Source organism: Lepisosteus oculatus, chromosome 25 (assembly GCF_040954835.1).
Source record: "Lepisosteus oculatus isolate fLepOcu1 chromosome 25, fLepOcu1.hap2, whole genome shotgun sequence".
NCBI classification, from domain to species: Eukaryota; Metazoa; Chordata; class Actinopteri; order Semionotiformes; family Lepisosteidae; genus Lepisosteus; species Lepisosteus oculatus.
In genome coordinates, this window is record NC_090720.1 from 3,792,126 (window position 1) to 3,813,756 (window position 21,631).

General features: G+C 37.0%; 1 protein-coding gene across 4 annotated transcripts in view; it reads right to left on the reverse strand.

Annotated features, from left to right (window-relative positions):
- The window catches only part of nphp4 (nephronophthisis 4), a 128,239-nt gene that overhangs the window by 88,430 nt on the left and 18,178 nt on the right, over positions 1–21,631 (reverse strand). For all 4 annotated transcript variants that reach the window (XM_015337161.2, XM_015337163.2, XM_015337160.2 and 1 more), the window contains exons 4-5: positions 12,439–12,617; positions 10,852–10,916 (exon numbers count right to left, since the gene is read on the reverse strand). In XM_015337161.2, coding sequence (XP_015192647.2) covers positions 10,852–10,916; positions 12,439–12,617 — 244 coding nt within the window. The remainder of the gene's footprint in view (positions 1–10,851; positions 10,917–12,438; positions 12,618–21,631) is intronic.

Genomic DNA, 21,631 nt, shown 5'->3' on the forward strand with positions numbered 1-21,631 from the left:
GGCAGGCAGACAAGGTATGGGCTTTCTGAGAAGAGCCTGTCTGTCATTCTATCGTTAATGTCTTTCAATCAGCGTTATTGATCAGGGGATGCAGACAACTGCCTGACAACATGAGGCTCTGATTCTGCCCATTTCACTGTTCACAGTACCAGAGGAGCTCTGCTGATGTGCAGGCAATATCCCAGCTCTATTGATCAAACATGGTGTTTGTCAGACATTTATTTTTGCTTAAATGAAGGATCAGATTGAAAGTAGGGACAAAAGGGCACACTAATCAAGGAAGCTGACCCACATTTTTGACCTAAATCTGCAGTGAAAACCTGGTGTATTCAAAACCTTGACATTATATGATTTGAAGCTAAATGTATCATGAATACACATTGGTAGATTTCACATTTTCAAACTGTCACGTCAGATCTATACCCAGTTCCTCTGTAGAAGAAGTGTATAGAAATAGCTACATACAAACTCTTCATTTAGACTACTTCTAAGTAACAGTTTTTTTTCTGTCGTCTCTGAAATAATCAGTAAAATAACAGGCTGTTTTTAAAGAAATAACAATAACCAATAATATATTCCAAGCAGGGAGAAGAAGGTAAATTACTGGAACATAAGAACATAGCAAAAGTTACAAATGAGTCAAGGATATAGGCCTCTCTAGCCCATTTGGTTATTAATAGTGAAATGATGGAAGGATCTTATCCAGTCATTTTTTGTATGAAGCCAGGGTAACAACATGGCGAGATAGGTTATTCCATCCTTCTACAATCCTAGGTGGATGGAATAAGAGAATAACAATGAGGCAACATAAACAAAAACATAATAAAATAAAAAAACAGCAAATTATTTTATTTCAAAGATGGCAAAAGCCCAATGCACACAACAGTATTGTAAGTGCAATATGACTTTAAATTGTAATAGCATCTGTTAAAATATGAAAAGCACCTTTATCAAAGTGGTAATAAAGGTTTTAACACTTATTAGTTATCACTTGTTATGTACCTCAAACAAACTTTTCTAAGACAATGAAGAGAAAAGCTTTCTATGGCTTCAAACATTAAAGCTTTACACATCCAAGTACAGTATGTAGTAGATGCAAGAAGTCAAAGTGCAGTTCATTAAATGTTTGAAATGAAATGAGCTCGAAATGAGTTTTAATTTGTTACAAAAAAGGCAATTTTCCAGATAATACCCAAGAAGACACTCACTAGGTATATCTCCCATGCTGCTCTGAATCTAAGTAGTTGTTCAAGTACAAGTACAAGTACTTGTGCTGCTTGAAGCCCAGGTAAAAATCGAACATGAGAACATCAGAAGATGTGGATTTGGCCCTGGTTTTAACAGTAAATTAAGACTTAAATGACTTAAATGAAAGGTCAGGAAGACCACCCACTTCCACTCTCCTGAGCATAAATATCCCAGCTCCGGGGCACTTACTAGCACACCCTGACTCACACTGTCCCTGTGCCCCATTATCACCTTTGCAGCAGCTCCCCAGCTCATTCCTCCTGGAACAAGAGGGAGTTCCGACACACTCGCTCTTACAGCATGGGTGGTGTTATCTTAGGCAGGCAACTTAAGCGAATAAAACAACAAATACTAATCACACCTCTATTTCACATTAATTAGGGTTTGGGCTGACTACTAAAAGGAACAAAATGAGAGGCTATAAATAAGACCTGAGAACTCAGAATAAGAACCAGATAAGTGACTCTTCCTTGGGTCTAAAAATTGAAAATGTATTTCAGCACAGACAGGAAACAAAAGACTGCAAATTCCTCGTGGTTAAGAGCTTATAACTTAACAAATTAATTGTGGGAGTAACTACTGTCAGTAATACTGACATTAGTATAAATGTTGTTGCAAATTACTGGAAGTTTTAAAACATGGGCATTTAAAATCTAAAGATCAAGAGGCCTGTGATTTCCCTTTAATTTTAGGGAACAATACAGTTTCAGATTTTATCATTTTGACAATGTTTTGGGAAAATATTCCGGAACCAGAAAAATGTTCTGGATTTGCAATAGCTCACTTAGAATTACCACTTTGACATTAGGAACCTGGGAATAATTTGATCAAAACATGAGAAATTTATAGTATATGTCACGTTCATTGAGGAATTAGAAAGTACCACAAATCTCTCACATTTTTTAAATGAGCATGAGCATATGTTCATTAGTTTAGCTTTTACTCTGAAGATACAAAATGCTTCACTCTATAAAAAGCTACCAAGCAATAAGAGTAATTATAAGCTAAAGTAAATGTGCTATTTATACTTATATGAGAAAGCCAGAACACTGTGGATTACTTGATGCAATGATCAGGTATGGTATTCCACAACAATGCTCCTTTAATTGCCTGAATCAGATTTTGACACTGTGCCTAAAACCACAAGACAATCGAAACAGAAGATGACTCATAATCACAACATTCACATTACCTAAAGATCTTTTCCTACAATCCTTACTAATATGAGATGGACTTAATCTAAATCTATAAGCACTTTAAAAAGCCATTTACTTAAATTCTTCAATGCCATTTTCCAGGACAATTCTTTGGCACTGTCATGGACAAAACTGATTCCTAAATGTAATATTTTGGCAAACAGTCACATTCCAATGTTATCTAAAGATTAAAGATACAAAAACATGCAAGAAAAATGTGGAGAAATGTCTTAACCTTTTTACAACTATATTTGGAGAGAAAAAATAAGCCACTGATTTAGCAAATAACTTTAGATTCATATTATAGAACATGATAAATAAAATGTAAACTGTTCTAGAACAATTATATGTCAGAAAAACATGTTTCTGCTTCTGCAGATTATGGCACTGTCTTATACTTCATATTTAATTTGAAAGCCTCAGCTTCTATTATCAAAGCAATTTGAAAAGATCTTATCACTGATGGCCCCTCAGTGGTGATATATTGGATGATAACAATTCAGTAGGCGAAGTCATTATGGGAGCACACTGCCTGGTGTGTAGGATGAGTCAAGTGATCCGGAGGTGACTTGTTCATATCCAAGTTGTCTTTCATGGCTGGGATACCCCACCGTGAGTGCAATGACCAATATAGCACTCCCTATGAGTCGCCAGACTTTATTTCAAAGAGGGAAAAATGAAGCATTGTTATTTCTGCCTTTTTTTCCTCTCTGTGTGGCACAAATGATGTCAAGTGAGCAGGCTCATACTGGGACAAGGGGAGATGAGAGGCAAACACGCGTCTCTTCTCTGTGTCGGACCACATTCTTTGTAGTTGGAATGAAAGCAAGGGGGAAGACCAAAGAAAAAAGGAACAATCACAATCCTCTGTCCTACTGGCTACTGGGATAAATACTGCAGAAATAAATAGATGACTCTAAGAGATAAACTGAGGTGTTTATCTTTAATAAAGAAGGAAATATCTCAAGCCAATACGAACAATGCAGATTTTGCAGCTGCTAAGACAATAAACCAACAAGCTGAAATGGAGCAAAGTTAAACCTCATATTCTGGACTCCATCAGCTTCAAGCCTAGTTAATGCCAGTCCCCAGATGTGACTAGGATTCCCCAAATGATGGGGCACGTTTGGCCAAGCTCTGCCAGGGCTGCATGGACTTGAATCAGACAGAATATCATTAGCTTGTAACCTGCAAGTTTGCAATGATGGCAGGTTACCAAGGGCTATCAAAAGTCAGTAATCCCGTGTCTTACTGGGTGCCATGATGCTTGAAATCATCTCATGAATGAACACTCCTCTTCTCCACTCAGCTTTACTTCTCCTATAGGTCACTGAGAAGCTCAAAGAGTGACGAAAGATGAATGGATCAATAGGAGGACATGTAGAAGGAGAATATCTGCCCATCCTAATTCTCGGCATGCAGTACGAGTTGTTAGTTGGTACTGAGATGTAAAGAAACATGTGACTATTACAAACTGGGTGAGTATAAAAGAAGAAAAAATAGACAAATGTAGGGAAAAAAACAGTTTCCTTGGTAGAACACATTATTAACTTTAAAAATGCAAAAGCCACTTCTTCTTTGTGCTGTAATTTCAAAACTTCAGGGAACTAACACATTCACTTTATCTTTTATTCATTTTTAATTTAAGAAAATACCCTTGAGATTCCAAGCACATCACTCAGCTGCAAACTGCAGATATCCAAATTAATTGGATATACCGCAGAAAATAACTCAATGAAATGTTAAAAAACAGGATTCCAATGAACATGAGAAAACATTCACATTACGATGCATTTCAATAAAAATAACCCAGTAAAGCTACATCCTGTCATTATCTTTTCAACACCTACACACTGCAGCACTCACACCTCTCATCAGGGAGACTGTCAGTTCCCCTTCGCTCCTACTACAGGACTCATTAACCCCATTACTGCTTCATCACTTTTGTCACATATCTGTTCAAGTCAGCCCATGAAGAACACTCCAATCATTCTTCAAGCACAACGCAGAAAGTTAAAACAATAGGTATGTCTGCCTGTTACATTTACAAGGTACAGTTTCATAAATCAAATGTAAGATTGCACTACTGTGACTTGAAGGGGAGAAAAATTGGTTATTATAAATTTAAAAAAAAAACACTAGTACAAGAAAGCATGATGATGTTGGGAAGTTGACAGGTTTTGCTGTGTGCTGATTCATTTGCCAGCAAAATGGCAGTGCTGGAACACAGGGCAATTACCACTGCAGATATATAGTTATTTGCAGTGACACACTCAGGCGTTCTGTGCTGACCATGTGTAAAGAGAGCAGATTAAAGCTGAAAAGTTCATTTTCTTTAATCTGCCTAGCTTTAAATGGCCCCCAGTTTCGTAGAAACAAACTCAGAGAGCCCTGTTGGTCTGATGTGTGTAGTGGCATGAAAGGCAGACCAGAAAGACCAGGTTTCCAAGACTCCATACCCAACAGACACTAAGAACTTAATTAGTGCCATATCCCTGTTAAAAATTTAAGCTGCAAAAGAACACTTTTTAGTGACTTTGAAATAATGATGCTGTGAGATATCTTAACCATTCCACATAACATCTTTCAATTCATTTATTAATAAGGGTTTCATAAACTATTTAAAACCCTACCTGACCACTTGGGAAATGCAGATTCTGTTGTGCAGATAAATTCTCCCTTGAGTGTGTACATGTACAACCAGATATGATTATTTCAAAAGTTAAGAGGCACATAATGTTCTGTAGCAGATACAGAATTGAAACACCAGACAAACTGAAAATAAGCACCTCAACCATCTTTGTAATTGCAAACCTATAAAAGGCTAAATGCATCTGCATTCCTTGTGGTGCATGTGGTAAGGAGAGCTTGCAAGAATGCCATTCACTCAAGGTTTTGCATCTACAGTGTTTACTCTCTCAAAATAATCTTGCACAGCATACAGTCCTCATTTTCCACACATTAGGAGAGTGTAACATAATAATAATAATAATTGCTTACATTTATATAGCGCTTTGCTGGACACTCCACTCAAAGTGCTTTAAATTTAATGGGGATCCCCTCCACCACCACCAATGTGCAGCCCCACCTGGATGATGCTACGGCAGCCATAGTGCACCAGAACGCTCATCACACATCAGCTATTAGTGGGGAGGAGAACAGAGTAATGAAGCCAATTCATAGATGGGGATTATCAGGAGGCCGTTACTGGTAAGGGCCGATGGAAAATTTGGCCAGGATGCCGCGGTTACACCCCTACTCTTTTAGAGAAAAGCCCTGGGATTTTTAATGACCACAGAGAGTCAGGACCTCGGTTGTCTCATCCGAAGTACAGCGCCTTTTTACACTATAGTGTCCCCGTCACTATACTGGGGCATTAGGACCCACATGGACCACAGGGTGAGCGCCCCCCTGTTGGCCCCACTAACACCTCTTCCAGCAGCAACCTTAGTTTTTCACAAGAGGTCTCTCATCCAGGTACTGACCAGGCTCACACCTGCTGAGCTTCAATGGGCTACCAGTTGTGAGTTGCAGGCTGATATGGCTGCTGACTAAACGAGACACTTCAGTTGGGACATGAATCCCTGGCCTAGTAAGAATGATGAATATTTATTATATTATGACAGGAATATACTGACCATACAGTTGCATACAGCTGAAGATATATATATATAATTAATTATAAAGGGCACTACGATATTTTAGCATTTAACACCTCAGAGCATTTCATGTTTTCCTGAGTCACATTGAGGTAATCGCTGGCTTATTATGTCAGGAAAGTGGTCCACGTGACCAAAACTTAGTGATTAATGAAGACTTCAAAACTGAGGAAGGCAGTTAAATATAAACTCCTTAGAGGTAAACGAAGGTCTCAATGTCAGAAAGACTCAAATGTCTCTGCAACAAACCCAAAATTCAGTCTGTGGTTATGGCAAATTCTTAGCAGGACTTATAGCATGATAGATAACCCAAAGCTTTTGAAAACTTCGTTATGGGAAGCAATAACTTTCCCCAAAGTACTTACCGTGGAAGAAAAGTGAGAGAGCAAGAACATCGCCCATTACATTTTAATAAAATGTAGCGATCCTCTGACCCAAGTGGCTGATCCATTATTGAAGGAACAACACTGCACAGATTCTCAAAGAATTTTAAACAAAACCAGTGCTTTCCCAAGATAAATAGAATCATTAAACAGGAAATAACAACAGGCAGCCATAGCATAGATGTGCCTAAAGGAATGGGAATTAAAAAAGGAACTAATTTATTACCAAAAGGTGCAATAAAAACCTCAGACCAACCAATGACGGTTCTTCCTTTACAATACTGTGGAGAGCTGAAAGGACTGCTTATAAAACAACTCATTAGCAAGTCTCAGCATATTTTCTAAACTCTCCAAGGTTTACATTTGCATTTTCCCAAACAAAAAGTTTTAAATATCATTATAAGACTTCATACTTGTTTCGGCAATTTGTAATGCCTTTCTTCTCTTTTCCTTGTTTTGCTTTCTTTCACAGTTCATTTCCTCGCTGGTTTAAAATGAAGTCTGAAACACTCATGGGCAATTTCAGTAAAAAAAAAGACAACAGAAATAAACTAACCGACTTACAGGAGACTGTGACTCAAAGCACACACTATGTAATGATTAGCCTCTATCATCAGGATTATATTTATCCCAAGAAGAAGTGTGGATCTTGGATTTGAGGATAAGTGCTTTGCAAATAAAAGGGTGGAGGTCTTGGAAGCACCTATGGCAGGTGTGTGAGCTCCTTAAGAAGGCCATGATTTATGATTTTCTTTTGCTCATGCTGCATACAGTGACTTCAAAAGAGAAATCATCCATATTTTCGCTAAAACCTGGCATGGCATAAAGCTGTTTTTATTCTTCACACAGGGTAGGGCTACACCAATCCAAGCTGAAATGTTCAGTGCTGTTCCATAAAATTACACAATAAAGGGGATTATAGATACTGAAGCAAGACATTGTGCTTTCTTCTTCCACTTTAAAGGTTTTTTTTAAATCTCACACAAAGAGCATGGAAGGCAGAATAAAAGCAGACAAGTGAAAAATGCCTATAAACTGTGGGTTAGCGGACAGCAGTAGGCTGTGCATGTTCAGACACCACAGAAAATAATATAGTATCTTTAATTCCAAAATTATTTATTTTCATGGGATTCTGGTATTAGAGGAAAAGAGATATTTATATATCCTAGTAAGATGCTTTGGCATGATAAGTGTGCTTTAAATGGCTATATTAGTTACAGGTAAGCCACTGTAAATGTGTACTGAAGCATAAAGCATTCAAACACACTCACATAAGCTATGATGCTCTTCTAATCGTTTTCCATTTCAAATGTAAATTAGCTGTATAATTAACTGAAAATTACAGTTTTAGTACAATGGTACATCTAGAGGATATCCTTAGAGCAGTTCTCAAATTTCATATTCATATCACCACTACTCAAAATAATTCAAACAATTTTTCCTGTCACATTGGCCATTTCAGTTCTGCCAAAAACAGAAGTTTATGTTACAGACGTACTGCTGCTTTGATCTCTTTAATGTACTGTGATTTATCAGACCAGAAACGGTGTATCTTTCTGTCTGCATAAATTGCCGTAGTTGCTCATCCACAAAATGTAGCTGTGGCAGATATGTTGTTTTATAGTATAACTTCAAACTGCCATTAGAAGATCATTTTGGTAGAGTATTTTCCATTACAGGAATCCACTTAATGATGCAGGACAGTGGATTTAGGCCTTAGCCAAACAAGAACAAGTCTCAATCTATTTATCTTTATAAGTTTCTCTTGGAATATATCAGACACAAACACAAACAAAAATATTTCAAATGCAAATGCAATTGCAAAAGCATTTTATTTAGGTTGGAAATTGTGTTTTTCACATTGTAAGACAGGGTTTTGTGTCACAATATTTTTCACACAAAATGAAACAGTTTGGGAGGCAGAGGTGTGACAGTTGTGCTTCGTGCTGTCTGAGTAAGTGTGGAGGCGACTTCCACAAATTGCCAAATGCCCTTTCTCTCTGGTTCCAATATGTCATGGCTGCAGTGGTGTGAATCAGTCCAAATTAACAAAACGCATAACACTAATGTGTTAAAAAAATCACGAACAATCTTCCACACAGATCTGTTTAATTTCCATAACAGCCACTCTAACAATACCTAAAAACAAAAAAAACATTATTTTCCAGCTAAACTGGTTTTTAGGAATATTCCTGCATTTAACGTATACACTTTTATGGGTGACTTAATTAACTAGACATAAAATACATACCAATCTAAATTTAAATTTCAATAAAAGTTTTAGAAAAAGATTAGGTCTGATTTGGGTATTTCTACTAGAATACCAACCCTAGTTCTAAAGACATCCACACTGAACCCTTTTTTTCCAACTAATAATATGCAATTATTGGATTTGTTTTTTTCAGTTCTGAAGCTGTCAAGAGCTTTCAAATGTCTTGCAAAACTCTCCTGCCAACAATATCAAATTCAGATGAACTACAAGTAATGTATATATTTTTTCAAATACATTTTATTTAAAGCTGCAATGTTCAAAATTTGATAATTGTTTTGGTAAGTGTTTTATATGAAGGTGTTTGAATGTAAGCAAAATCCGTAAAGAAGATATGCAAAGTGAAATGTATTGATTGGGTTTTCAGCCTCCACCTAAGTATTTGGTAGAAGCACCTTTAGCAACAATTGCTGCCATGAGTGCTGGATATGTTTCTATCAGCATTGAACAGTAGGGAAGTTTTTGAGGATAGCAATCGTCAAGTCACACCATACATTTTCTGTTGGATTCAAGTCAGGACTTTGACTGGGACTTCTTGTCTAGACCTTTGGCTTTGTGCTTCAGGTCACTGTCCACATAAATATTCGATCATGTTTTAGGTTCTTGGATGCAACCTCAATGTTTTCCAAAATCCTAGCACGTTTCCCAGAAGAAGCATCACCAGGACATGATGCTACTGCCACCATGCTTGACAGCTGGGACGAGCACACTGGGTGACATGCTGTGCTACACTTCAGTCAGATATAACACTTTGCACTTAGACCAAAACGGTCAATTTATGACTTATCCACCACACAATCTTCAGCTGCATGTTTGCAGGATATCTCATATAATGTTTAAGATTGATTTTTTTGTGAGTAAAGTGTGTAGGATCCTAGTGTAGTGTCTGATTGGTATGTTACACATGCTTCTGATTGAATGACTTCATTGCACTCAAAAAATGTTTCACCAGATTTCTGCCTTTATTATCCACCACACAATCTTCAGCTGCATGTTTGCAGGATATCTCATATAATGTTTAAGATTGATTTTTTTGTGAGTAAAGTGTGTAGGATCCTAGTGTAGTGTCTGATTGGTATGTTACACATGCTTCTGATTGAATGACTTCATTGCACTCAAAAAATGTTTCACCAGATTTCTGCCTTTATACCATTTTATCCATGATTTGTTCCAAAAGCTTGGTCTTTGTGGTCAGTTTATCATGTAGTTACAATAAGTGAGTTGTGGCTTGAAATGGAATATAAATGAATTTAGATTAATTTCTTCTAAAAACGAAACCACTTTCACTACATACTACCTCACCTCACACAGCTAGTGCCTGGCCTTGGACCCACAGAGATTCATTTTTCTCCTTATGGAGTTTTTTGTTTTTCACTCCTGCATGTCTGATGGTTACACTGGTACTCAGCATGCTGGGACAGTGGTGAGAATTGCTTCTTCACAGTGCTGGGATGGCAGGTGTGTGTGCTCCAGGGATGCTATCTCCATGAAGTTTATATGTTCTCTCTATGTTTGCTTGGGTTTCCTCCTGTTTCCCTCCACAGTCCACAGACATACCGGTCATAGGCTGATAGGCTTCTGAGAAAATTGTCCCTGTTGTGTGTGTGTGTCTGTGTTTTGCCTCTTGCTTGCTTGAATAGGCTCCAGCTCTCCTGCAAGCCTGTACTAGATGCATCACTTAGAAAACGGTTAGATAGATAGTTCAGCTGTAAGTTACTTCACTATAAGATAGTGAAAACAGGTGTAAAATTATCCCAAAGACAAAAATGTCAGGAGGACCAATCGAGAAGAGCTGGCTTATATCTGAATCACCGTCTAAGGTGTTGAAACCTAAAAAGTTAAAAATTAAACTTTAATTGAAAACCTAATCTCTAACTGTAATGTAAATGTTTTCAGTTTTAAATTAATAAAATGACTAATTTTAGCTTCAGACTTCTCAGATTCTTTTTTCTGAGGGCAACAAACATTTTGGAATGTGATAGGGACATGCATGAAGTCTGAAAGAAAATTCTATTATGACGTTCCACATCTTTCATTATTGCTGTGGATATTGACCATTCTCTCTTGGAATTTATGGAAAAAGTGAACAAGCTTACGTTCAAAGGGGTCATGTAGTGCAGGATGAAGCAAGACCCTGGGTGTCCCATGATAAAGATTCAACCTGTGGGAGCAAAATAAAGTGATACATTAATATCATTCTTAACTGATGATTCTGCAAAGAAATGTATTGTTTTCAATTTTGTATGTCTGGTACATCAGTAGTAAAGAAATTCCTATATACAAAGGAATACCTGAATTCAGTATAGCTTTCTAATGAGCTTTTCACTGATTTGCTTACTTTGTATTTCATTCTCTGTATATTCCACTGCATATGCAATGCTGATTTTAATTATTTTCCAGATAAAACCAAAGCATTGAATAAAGTGTTTATGCCTACAGACGGAGAACCTGTCAGATTGTCAAATGTTATTGGTTATGTGTAGAGCAACGTTTTAAAATCTGAAGACTTGAGAACTTCACAGACGCATTGCAGAATTGCGCTGTTGAGACCTCAGCTAGGGTTAAGGTTAACATTCCCACACTACATAGACATTTGTTGCACTCAGGGCTGGATTTTGGGTGAACTTTAGGACAAGTGATAATTTACCACTATCTTCAACTTTTCTTTCAGAGAGTTTTGGCTGCTTATATTGTACATTGCACCATTCAGCAGTTGTGTTCCAAAACATGAGCTACATGACAACTAATAAGAAAACCTGTTCTCCTGAGTAAACTCTCTTACTTTTGTCATTGCTAGATTGGCAAATACTCTCCTCTCATTTATTATGTTCATGTTCTTACGAAAGCCTGCTTTTCCCTTAATGCCCTGCAAATGCAATACAAATGTGATCAAATTAGAATGTGGAATACTTGGCTTTTATATAGTTTACTATAAGTCTCTAAAACACTGTTTATGTGAACAGAGAAATGCTGCACAAAATATAATTAATGTGTCATTGGATCTAACATGAATGGTGAATAATTTTCGTCTGGACAGTGTTTGTTTTTCATTGGTAGAAGGAATATATATTAATTATTTAAATACTTAAAGTGACCTGCTTTTCCAACTCCAAAAGTTGAAACTGAATTTTTATATTACAATCCACAAATAACGCTTGTAAGGATTCACACTGTGCCTAAATTGTGTAATCTGCATGCATTAATATTAAAATTAAGTGAGAAGAAAAACACTTCATAAAATGATCACGTAGAAAAAATAGTTTGCATACAAACAGTGTAGACATTTCAGTTATAAGTTAGAAGACTAACACATGGAACATACACAGTTTGCAATAAAAAGAATCATGGAAAACCTGGTTCAGATCACTTCGTCTTCACTACAATTAATTAGTGTTCAAGGAATGTGAAAATAAGTCCCGGATAAATCAGTGCAATTCAGTAAACAATACGTATTAATTCCAATGATTTGTAATGGCGTTTTTTTTCTGTGACACAATACTATATGTGTTGTCACGACCTGCATGGATCTGTTTTGTTCCATTGCTGTCTGAAGAGTATGAATTTGAAATGTGGTCTTAAGTGGTCTTAAACTTTTTTTTCCTTTTGCTTATTACGTTCCCAATGTTTTAGCACATCTCTTTTAAATGGAAGTTCACCTCATTGTACAAACAGGCTACGAGCACCTTTTGTCCTGTTTGGCAGCAGAAGTCTCCCCTGGCTCTGTCTGGCTGGAGAAGAGCCGCAAGATGCCAAACCCACAGCCTAGAGCCTGATGTGAGCTATCCGCTTTCGGTACCACGGCAACCACCTCCACAATGGCCACCACACTGGGGTGCCTGAGGGAAGTGTGGAAGTAAAGTACCTGCAAAAAAGCACAAAACAGCCAGAGGAAAAGTAACATCCTAGATCACAAAGGGAACGAAGTAAATAATAATAGTAGTAGTAGTAGTTCAGGTGGGAAGCTGCGTCAGCATGCGTAGTCTGCAAAGGAACAAGTAATAGGTTTATGCCTATTACAGAAAAAAAAGAGAGAAAATACAACATTTCAGCTGTGAAGCCTGCCTGAAGAAGGCAAAACATTGTGTTTTCTCTCTTCTCTTTTCATCATGGAATAAACCTATTACTTGTTCCTTTGCATAATAATAGTAGTAGTAGTAGTTGTTTTTGTAACTGTAACTGTAGGTGTTGTAGTAGTTATTGTTGTTAAATAATTAAAGGCAATGGATGCAGTTTAGACAAAGGTCACAATATAGCGTCTTGACAGTTTGGAAAAAGCACTCTCCAAAGTAAAGAAATTTGCTGACAGTATGTCAGAATGTAAGGTATAAGCAAAAGTCATCAAACCAAAAACTGTGCAGCAACGTTACCACTTATTTGGAGCACAGGATAGGCCCTAAAGACCAGAGATCGCTGATACTGTACAAACATGGGTTGAATCCAACCATGACTGTAACCAGGAATCCTAAAGTGGTGGCCCCGCTGGGACAGGGTGCCCAGTCGACCAAGTAGCATTGTGGCAATACAAATTTAAAAAAATGACTTATTACAAGATTTTTGGTAAATTTGTTGACTCCAGAGGATGCTGTTTAGATGTATTTTACAAGGATATCACAGCCAAAAAATAACAATGATCACCTGTCAGTTAAATGGGACTAACATTCTGGCATCTTAACAACATGTTAAATCAAGTGTTACAGTGGTAGAGAATACAAGTCTGCCTCACTCTCGCCTTCAAGAAAGTGACAGAGGTTTCACTATACTCTCTGACCTTGAAACCTGCTTACACCACCTATATTCAGCCCCACATCCTGCATGTCTGAATAAAAACAACTGACTGGAGAGAGAAATTTCTGACCTACTGATTACAGTGTAGGAGGTTTCCTCAATAAACCTTTTGTAAAACAGCTGACATCCTATCAAGCAGGAAAAACGTACATACATATGTTGTATAGAAAGATATTTTAAGTCTGATTACATATACCAATACAACAAAAGGGACTTTCAGTACTCATATGATCTGCAATAAATCTTGAGTATTTTGCATCATACCGTAGACTAGGAGAATGTCATTTGATTTTTTTTTTCTGCTGACCTTGTTTTGCTAACCACAGAGCATTATAATGTCAGATTCCACGAAATACAAATCAGTTTTTACCCTGACTTACAGTCATCCTATTAAAACCATAATTAAGCTTTCTTTTGTGGGCTGGTCATTGTAAAGTATTTTTTCAGAGCTCAGATTAAAGGCAGACACTTCTGAAACATCATCAATTCAACATTTATATATATTTTTTAATTGTTTATTTAATCAGATAAAAAAAACAAGAACAAAATTATCATTTACAATTATGACCTTGAAAGAAAGCATTTATACATGTGGGCATTTGCTGGAGAAATGCGAGTGAAATACCTTACCTAAGGGTACACAGCAGCATCCTACCCTGCCTCTGAACTAATGACACTCCAGTTCAGAGCCCTAACCACTAGTGCACACTGCTGTGTAACTTTCCTTTCAAAACATGCCGGGATACTTGTGTTGAAAAACACTAAATAACAGCAATCTGTATTACATATTTTTAAACGTTCCTTTTCCTTTGTCACAGCTCTGTGGCTTTTTATCACAGTGGCATCTAAGAACTCTGTGGTCCGGAAATCCATGTTACAGTTTTGATTGACACTGTAACTACACCATTTGACAGCTATACAGAGGGCAACTGTTCACTACAATCAGGAACGCTCCCACAGAGATAAAAGTTGAGGCCATTAAAAAGCATTTTCGAGCTCTGCCTTTTTGTCAGAAATGGCTCAGCTACCCTAACGAAAAGCCCACAGGAAAAAAAAAAATCTAAGAAATTGTTGGAATAAGAATCTAAATACACTATTTGTAAAGTTTTAGCTATACAGGCACTGGTGTCAATAATCACTGCTTTCTGCTAAGCAATGACAGGTTGCTGGTGTTGTAGACCGTGCTTCTCACAGAGTGCGGCTGAGTCATTCACATTGTTCGGAATGTTCCCACCAACCCTCAGAATGTTGTATTGTGCTTCCATTGGTCTGCTAAGACTACTTCTACAGACAAAACTATTGTGTCTTAGTGACTAAGATGAGATGGCTTAAGCTACTGGTAGACAGTCCATAATAGCACAGTAGTCCAGGCAGTGCATAATTGTCTGAAATGCTGCAAATATGGAATCACAGAAGTAATAAGTAACAAGTAGTAATTGTCTGAAATATTTCTAGAATTGTTCAGATCTAACTAATTATTTCATGAGTGAATAACCTGTAAATCATTATCTAGAAAATCTTCCTTATCCATATGGTTTAATAATATCATTCATCTGTAAGATTTTAAAAACATTTACAAAACTGGTGTAGTTTTCCTTGCTAATCATGGTTTGAATATGTCAAGGCACACCTTAGGCACCTTAGGCATTATAGACTTTGGACACATCAAGTGTAAAACTGCTTGTATAGAGTTATTTCCAGGGGTTCCATTTGTTTCTTACTAATGTGAAGTTATTTAGTCCTAAAATGACTTTATCAAAGAACCATTAACTAAGTGTCACAATTGTTAGTACTCACCCAAAATCACAAAGGCAAAGAGAGATAACTTAAAGGCATTAAAGCATTATCTATTGCAGCAAGAACAGCTCTTCCATCTTCTGTTAGTGGTAAAATGGTTATAATGTAGGAGCTCTATCGATGACAGGTGAATGAATTGAGAAAAGGCAACTGTAATCTACATCTACATTGAGCTTTTATCATTGCATTGTAAAAGCCTCAGTCTTTTTCTTCTATGTTAAAAGAGCTTGCTGTTAAAACGTAGAGCTCCACAGGAGAAAAAAATTATCAAATCTTTACAATGCTTTTCTTATTTTTCAGTCAGATAATCAGACAGCAGTATTAGTCATTATGTTTTAATGGTACAGAGGTGTGTGGAACCTTTTGGCTCAAGATTTTAATACCATTAAACTGCTAGAGAAGAAAATCATCACTCATTCCAGTCTTATGATTTAGCCTTTTTGTTTTCTATTTTGATCTTAGACTCAATCATTCACTGCCAAAAATTCTTCTTTAAATTGAAGTACCTTAACATTTAAGCTGCAAACTACATTTTTTAATTCACTATAAAAAGTTCAATTCCTTAAAACAAATCTGATTTTCAGTGGTCTTAGACACCAAAATTTAAAATTATGTACCCGATTTTCTCTGTAAGAAAAGTGTAGGCAAATAGCCCATCTTATTAATTAGCTTTGAAGTGGGCAGATTGCCCACTGTCTGCCAACAGAACACATAGGGACCAATTCATCTTAATAACACAGACAATGGCTTCTCAAATGCACACTAGTTTTTAATGCAATCAATTTTATTTTCAGAAGACGTAACATGGGCCAGGATAACATAGCATATAATTTTTTGTTGATCTAAATTCTATTTAAGTCAGGAAATATTTATTATGCTGAAGAGACAGTAAAACTCTTGTTAAAAAGGTCATTTTTTGGCACAGAATATGCATGAGAGAGGCATGGGCAGTATTGATCTTTAAGCATTCAGTTTCTTTAAAAAGCCAAGAATCAGCTTTTTTCCACTTTTATACAGCACAGGTAACGGGGTGGCTCTGTGGCTAAGAATCTGTACCTGTGGGTGGAAGGTTGCCAGTTCAAATCCTGCGGCCAGCAGAGGAATCCTACTCCGTTGGGCCCCTGAGCAAGGCCCTTAACCCCAACTGCTCCAGGGGCACTGTACAATGGCTGACCCTGCACTCTGACCCCAAGCTTCTCTCCCTGTTTGTATGTTTGTGCGTCTCATGAAGAGCAAGCTGGGGTATGCGAAAATCCAAGAGATTGTATCTGGCTAATAAAGTGATCTTATCTTAACTTTGACAGAAAAAAGAAGAAATGAGTCTTTGCTTTGGGAATTTAACTTTCAGGGTACAAAAGTGATCACCTTAACCAAAGAAACGAGAATAATGGGAGGAAACTCTTTTGTTTTCTTAAAAAACAATACATAATTTTAAGAAACTGTAATTCCCGATTATATTGGGGGTTCACAATTTGTTTTTCTGGCACTGTAACTTGTATATTTGGTTTGTTTCCCACCTGGCAAGTTTAAAAAGGTGAGGAGATCCGGAGCCTGTCCCAGAAACCAAGAAAGCAAGCTGGGACTAGAGACTAAGCTAGCATGCCAGTTCATCACAGGGTATGCATACATACTGAACACACAAACAAGCACACAGCGACAACTGAAAGATACCTCGGCAGCATGTCACTGGGATGTGGCAGGAAACCAGTATATCTGGAGTAACTCCATGTAGACATATAGAGAACATGCAAACCCCGTGCAGAAGGTACTGTAGGGTTGGAATTCAATCCCAGATCCAATAGCTGTAGGCAGCAAAACTAACCAATGTGAACCCTAAACCTATTAAGTTAATAGGAGGTATTATTTGCATTCATTAGCAATTTGTACAAAAAACAGGCTCTTGTTCCCTGATTGTCAATGAATTGGGAGGGAAAAGGTCCCGAAAAGGGTGGTCAAGAAAAGGTTCAATGTGTTAGCAGGACAATACATGAATCCTCCCCCAAGCAACTGCACTCAGGGAATCAAGGATATAAATGAAGCTAGAAAGCATTACATAACTGTTCCCATTCCTAGCTCTGGAGCTTAGGCTGAAACAGCTGTCAACCTAATTTACATGTAGAAGAAACAGAAACAGGCTTACATAGCCTGTCAATTATCTGTTCATCTTGTGGGCAAAGTACTGGTGACCAACTGGCAACACCAAATTCTAACATTATATATAAAATAAGAGCTCAGTATTCACATCTTTAACAAATGAGTAAGGTGATTTGCACCTGTCAGTTACAAATTGGTGGAATATATATTTAAAAGGCCAACATCACCAATTCTTCTGTATAATGCTGTAACTGCTCTTTTTGTAGAATTAATCTCCTGCCTTGCTTGAACATGGAAGCAGTGTTTATGTGATGCATTTCTTTTATTTTCTAATCTGATGTACAAAGGGCATGACAAAATTTAAGGCTGTTACTCAAGTAGTTAACATTTAAATCCCCCTCCTCCTTCCCACCTCTACAAGCTGGCAGAAGTTGTAGAAATCAATTTTGTCTCTTCTTTAGAAGGTCTGCCAGTAGTTCTGCAGACAGAATTCTGTACCTACGGAGAGCTGTCCCACAGTAGATCCAACCTGTCACAATGGATTACTGATCCCCTACTGACACTATACTGCAACCTTTTCTTAAACACTCTTTTCTTCTGGCACAGAGGACTTTTTCTATCCAAACTATCACTATTGATTAGACTTGTTCAACCAAGGAGGACACTAGTGGTCTCAATTTCAATTTGCAGTTACCGATGGAAACAGGACACCCATGCGAACCTCCTTAACTCATGCTACAGAAGATAGAACTTATTATGCATTACAATATTCACAAGGCTGATACTGGATAAAGAGACTGAGTTTAGCTCCTTGCACCATTCTTTTGGGTTTCAATGCTATAAGTACAATATTAATGTGCTCATTTTCACAATCTTCCCCTATGGCATGCTGTTTCATGTGGGCATCTTCTAAAATGTTAGGGTACTAATATTCCTGCTAACCTATCTGCTTGAGATAATGCAGTTTACAAAACTCTGATTGTAAAACGTTTTCTTGGTTTTGATTGGCTGCGACATTCACATGTTAAAATGCAGTTTTGGGATGTTAGCTTTGTTCACTGTTGCTGGTTGACTCTTTAAATTAATAAGGTACCTGGAAGTTTAGTGTTTCCAGATGTTCCCCCAATCTGTGGTGGGTCAAATCAGCTCAGCTTTAATTTAATCCGAAACCAGGGGTAATGTACAGATTAGTACAGAACTCTTAAGGAGTGGTTCAACACGTTTTCTAAGATGCCACAATAAATATGCTCTGTGCTGGGATTGTATAAAAAAGATAAACCCGTTAACTGAATGGCAATTCAATTAATCAGTGAGCAGCACATATCGCGTATTGGCCTCTCGTTGAGTGCGAACACAGAGACATAGTGTAATTTAAATGATATTTGGACTGCTGGTACTATTGGTTACATAACTGTTCCAGACTCACACTGGAAAAACAACGAAGCAACAGATAAAAATTCACTAAAGCCTATTCATACAGAACATAGACTTTCAGAAAGGCTTATAAAGGCATTAAAGGAATGAACTGCAGACTGTTACATAAGTATTGTTCCCCAGACTCTCATGAACTCATACTTTTCAATTTTTCCTTCATTTAGTTAAATTAAGAAACCTTCAGAAGACATCCCCCCCATGAACAGTATAGCTAATTACCTCGACACTGTTACATCATTCTTGACTAGAGAAGGAAAGAGCTTCAAAAAATATAATCATCTTCCCAAAGATTTATTTATGGAGCTTCCACAAATGACAGATGCTTCATTTTGTGGAAAATGAAACATGATTAAATATGACAGTCAATCACATGCAGCATTTCCTAGTGATATGTATTGCCAATGTCTCATTACAAAAGCTGATGACGTGCAACTTACTCAAGATAAAAATTTCAGCCCAGACTGAATTAAGACTTAGACCAACCTCACAAATTACAAACCCAGCAACCATTTGCTTGCCTGGAGGTGTCTCAGTTCTTCCCATAGTAAATCCAAATGAAATTGCATTTTTCTTTAATTTGTGTTTATGTTAGGTTGAAATTTGATTTAGGCCAGTCATGAAAAGTCTTTAAATATGTCTCATTTTTTCAGAGCCAAAGAATGCAAAACCAAGAATTCATTTAAAGAGCTGAGACAAATGATGTGGTTTTAAAACTAATAGCTACAGTGATTCAACACATACTGTAGGTATATTTTCCTATACTCCAAAGCTGGAGAGGTTGGTGAACCTGCTGTTAAAACTCTTACATGATGGAAGCACAAACCTTATATTTGCCACCTGCGTTTTCAAGGGAAATGTTAAAGCTCCGAATCCTAGCCTAGAAAGCCTAGAATAAAAGTAAACAAAAATACAGGTCTACATCAGATTTAAGTTTCATATGCCTTTTTTTTACTTTATGGGGATTATGAATACAAAAAAATACTTTATCTGAAATAGTTGTATACCTTTCAGTGTATATTTATCTGAAATATAGACTGAAAGGCAACATGATTAACAAACAAGATATTTCTTTTTCTCATTCCACAGTTCGTGCCAAGTTTTAGTTAATGAGCTTAAAGCACAGAAAAGTGTTGAGTGTTAATCACTGAAGAAATGGAGACGTAGGCCAGAACAAATTAATTCTTCATTCCAGAAGGCTGTGTGCTGCAGTGCTACATATTTCTCAGTTCTCATTAACAGTCCAATTTTGCTCTATTTATTGGAGCTGTGCAGTTTTGTAAACAGCTACCTTTTAACTGTGAAGAACTTTAATTTATCATTTCTAACCTGTGATAGAAATTTTATTATATATGGCCAATCGCACTGGGAATGTTTTTTTTTTCTCTGAGGTCCTTCTCGGTGTGCCTGCTCTTTATCATGTAAAATTCCTCCTTTGAGGATGCTGCTTTTTTCTAATAATTGCCATTTTGTAACACAGTATAATAGGGGCCAAAGAAGTGAAATCATCTCTGCTGTCAATGATCTTGCAATCAGCTTGATTGGGCCATTAAGAAGAAAACGTCAATATTTTTGGCTTTCTGTTTTTGAAGTGATCACTATAACACACAATCCTGCTGTGCTGCATCTCTCTCTCTTCACAAGTAAATCCACTTGTATAATGCAGCTTAGAAGAAATCCAAGAACTGACATGCGCTGCACGGGTTGTTCCCTACACTGAGCACAATTTTTACATACATTGTTCTTAAACTTGACACACAGGTTATGCGCCTGCAGTTACTTTCTTCAAATCCATGCCACACGCGTGACAGGTCCAGAATTTTGGAAAACTCTGAAATATTTCTTTCACCCTTATGATTGCCACTAAACACAAAACTGCATTAATATAAATCAATAACACATACATAACTGCCTTGCTTTCAGTAATACTGTGGTGAGACTGCAGTGTAATAATTTGTGAAAATAATCAACAGTTTGATGAAATGTCATCAATTCCTCAGTTTCATTTTCTGCCTCATAAATCTATGGGTTCTTTGTGTAAGATTTGACTGGATCATTAAGTCACACGATTCCTTCTAATTTCCCCACACGTTCTACAAAACCAAACAAGCAGACCTATATGGTGTTATGTCACAAGGCTACATTAAAAAAAAACAGGAGAGGGAAAAATACAATGTATGCACCTACATGTATCTTGGAGCTAAAGAGTTTTACAGTTTCAAATGAAAACAGTTAATAAAGTGTTAATTAAAATATTCATGTTCCAGAGTTCAACCCCTAGTTAACTGTTGGAGCTGTTGTAATATTAAATGATTAAGCCCAAAAAATTAATGCAAGACTCCTAATGAAAGAGGTGGATGTAAACTTTCTGCAACTATTGTGTTACAAAAACTAAGTTGAACATGTATTTCAATTATTTTGAATTTGAGGTTTTTTAAAATTAGTTCTGAAGTTTCTGATGAAACCTTTTTTACCATTGAATTATGTTAAAGTATCAGATAAAGTGCCCCTCATTTTCCCACTCAATCATTACTATTTGGCATCACCAAAAGATCTGTAGCCTACTGCCCACTAGGAGTGACCTTTTTAACTGGTAACAAACTTTTCCTTATGCCAAATAGGGAGGAGACAAGAGACAATTCTTTTTACCCTTTTTTCTTTTTCATCCTCCACATCCCAAGAGATGCAAGTGACACACTTTCTTTTTCCATTCGTGAACCCTGTGACATTTCAAAGATGACATGCCAGTCTGTCAGACACTGGATTGCC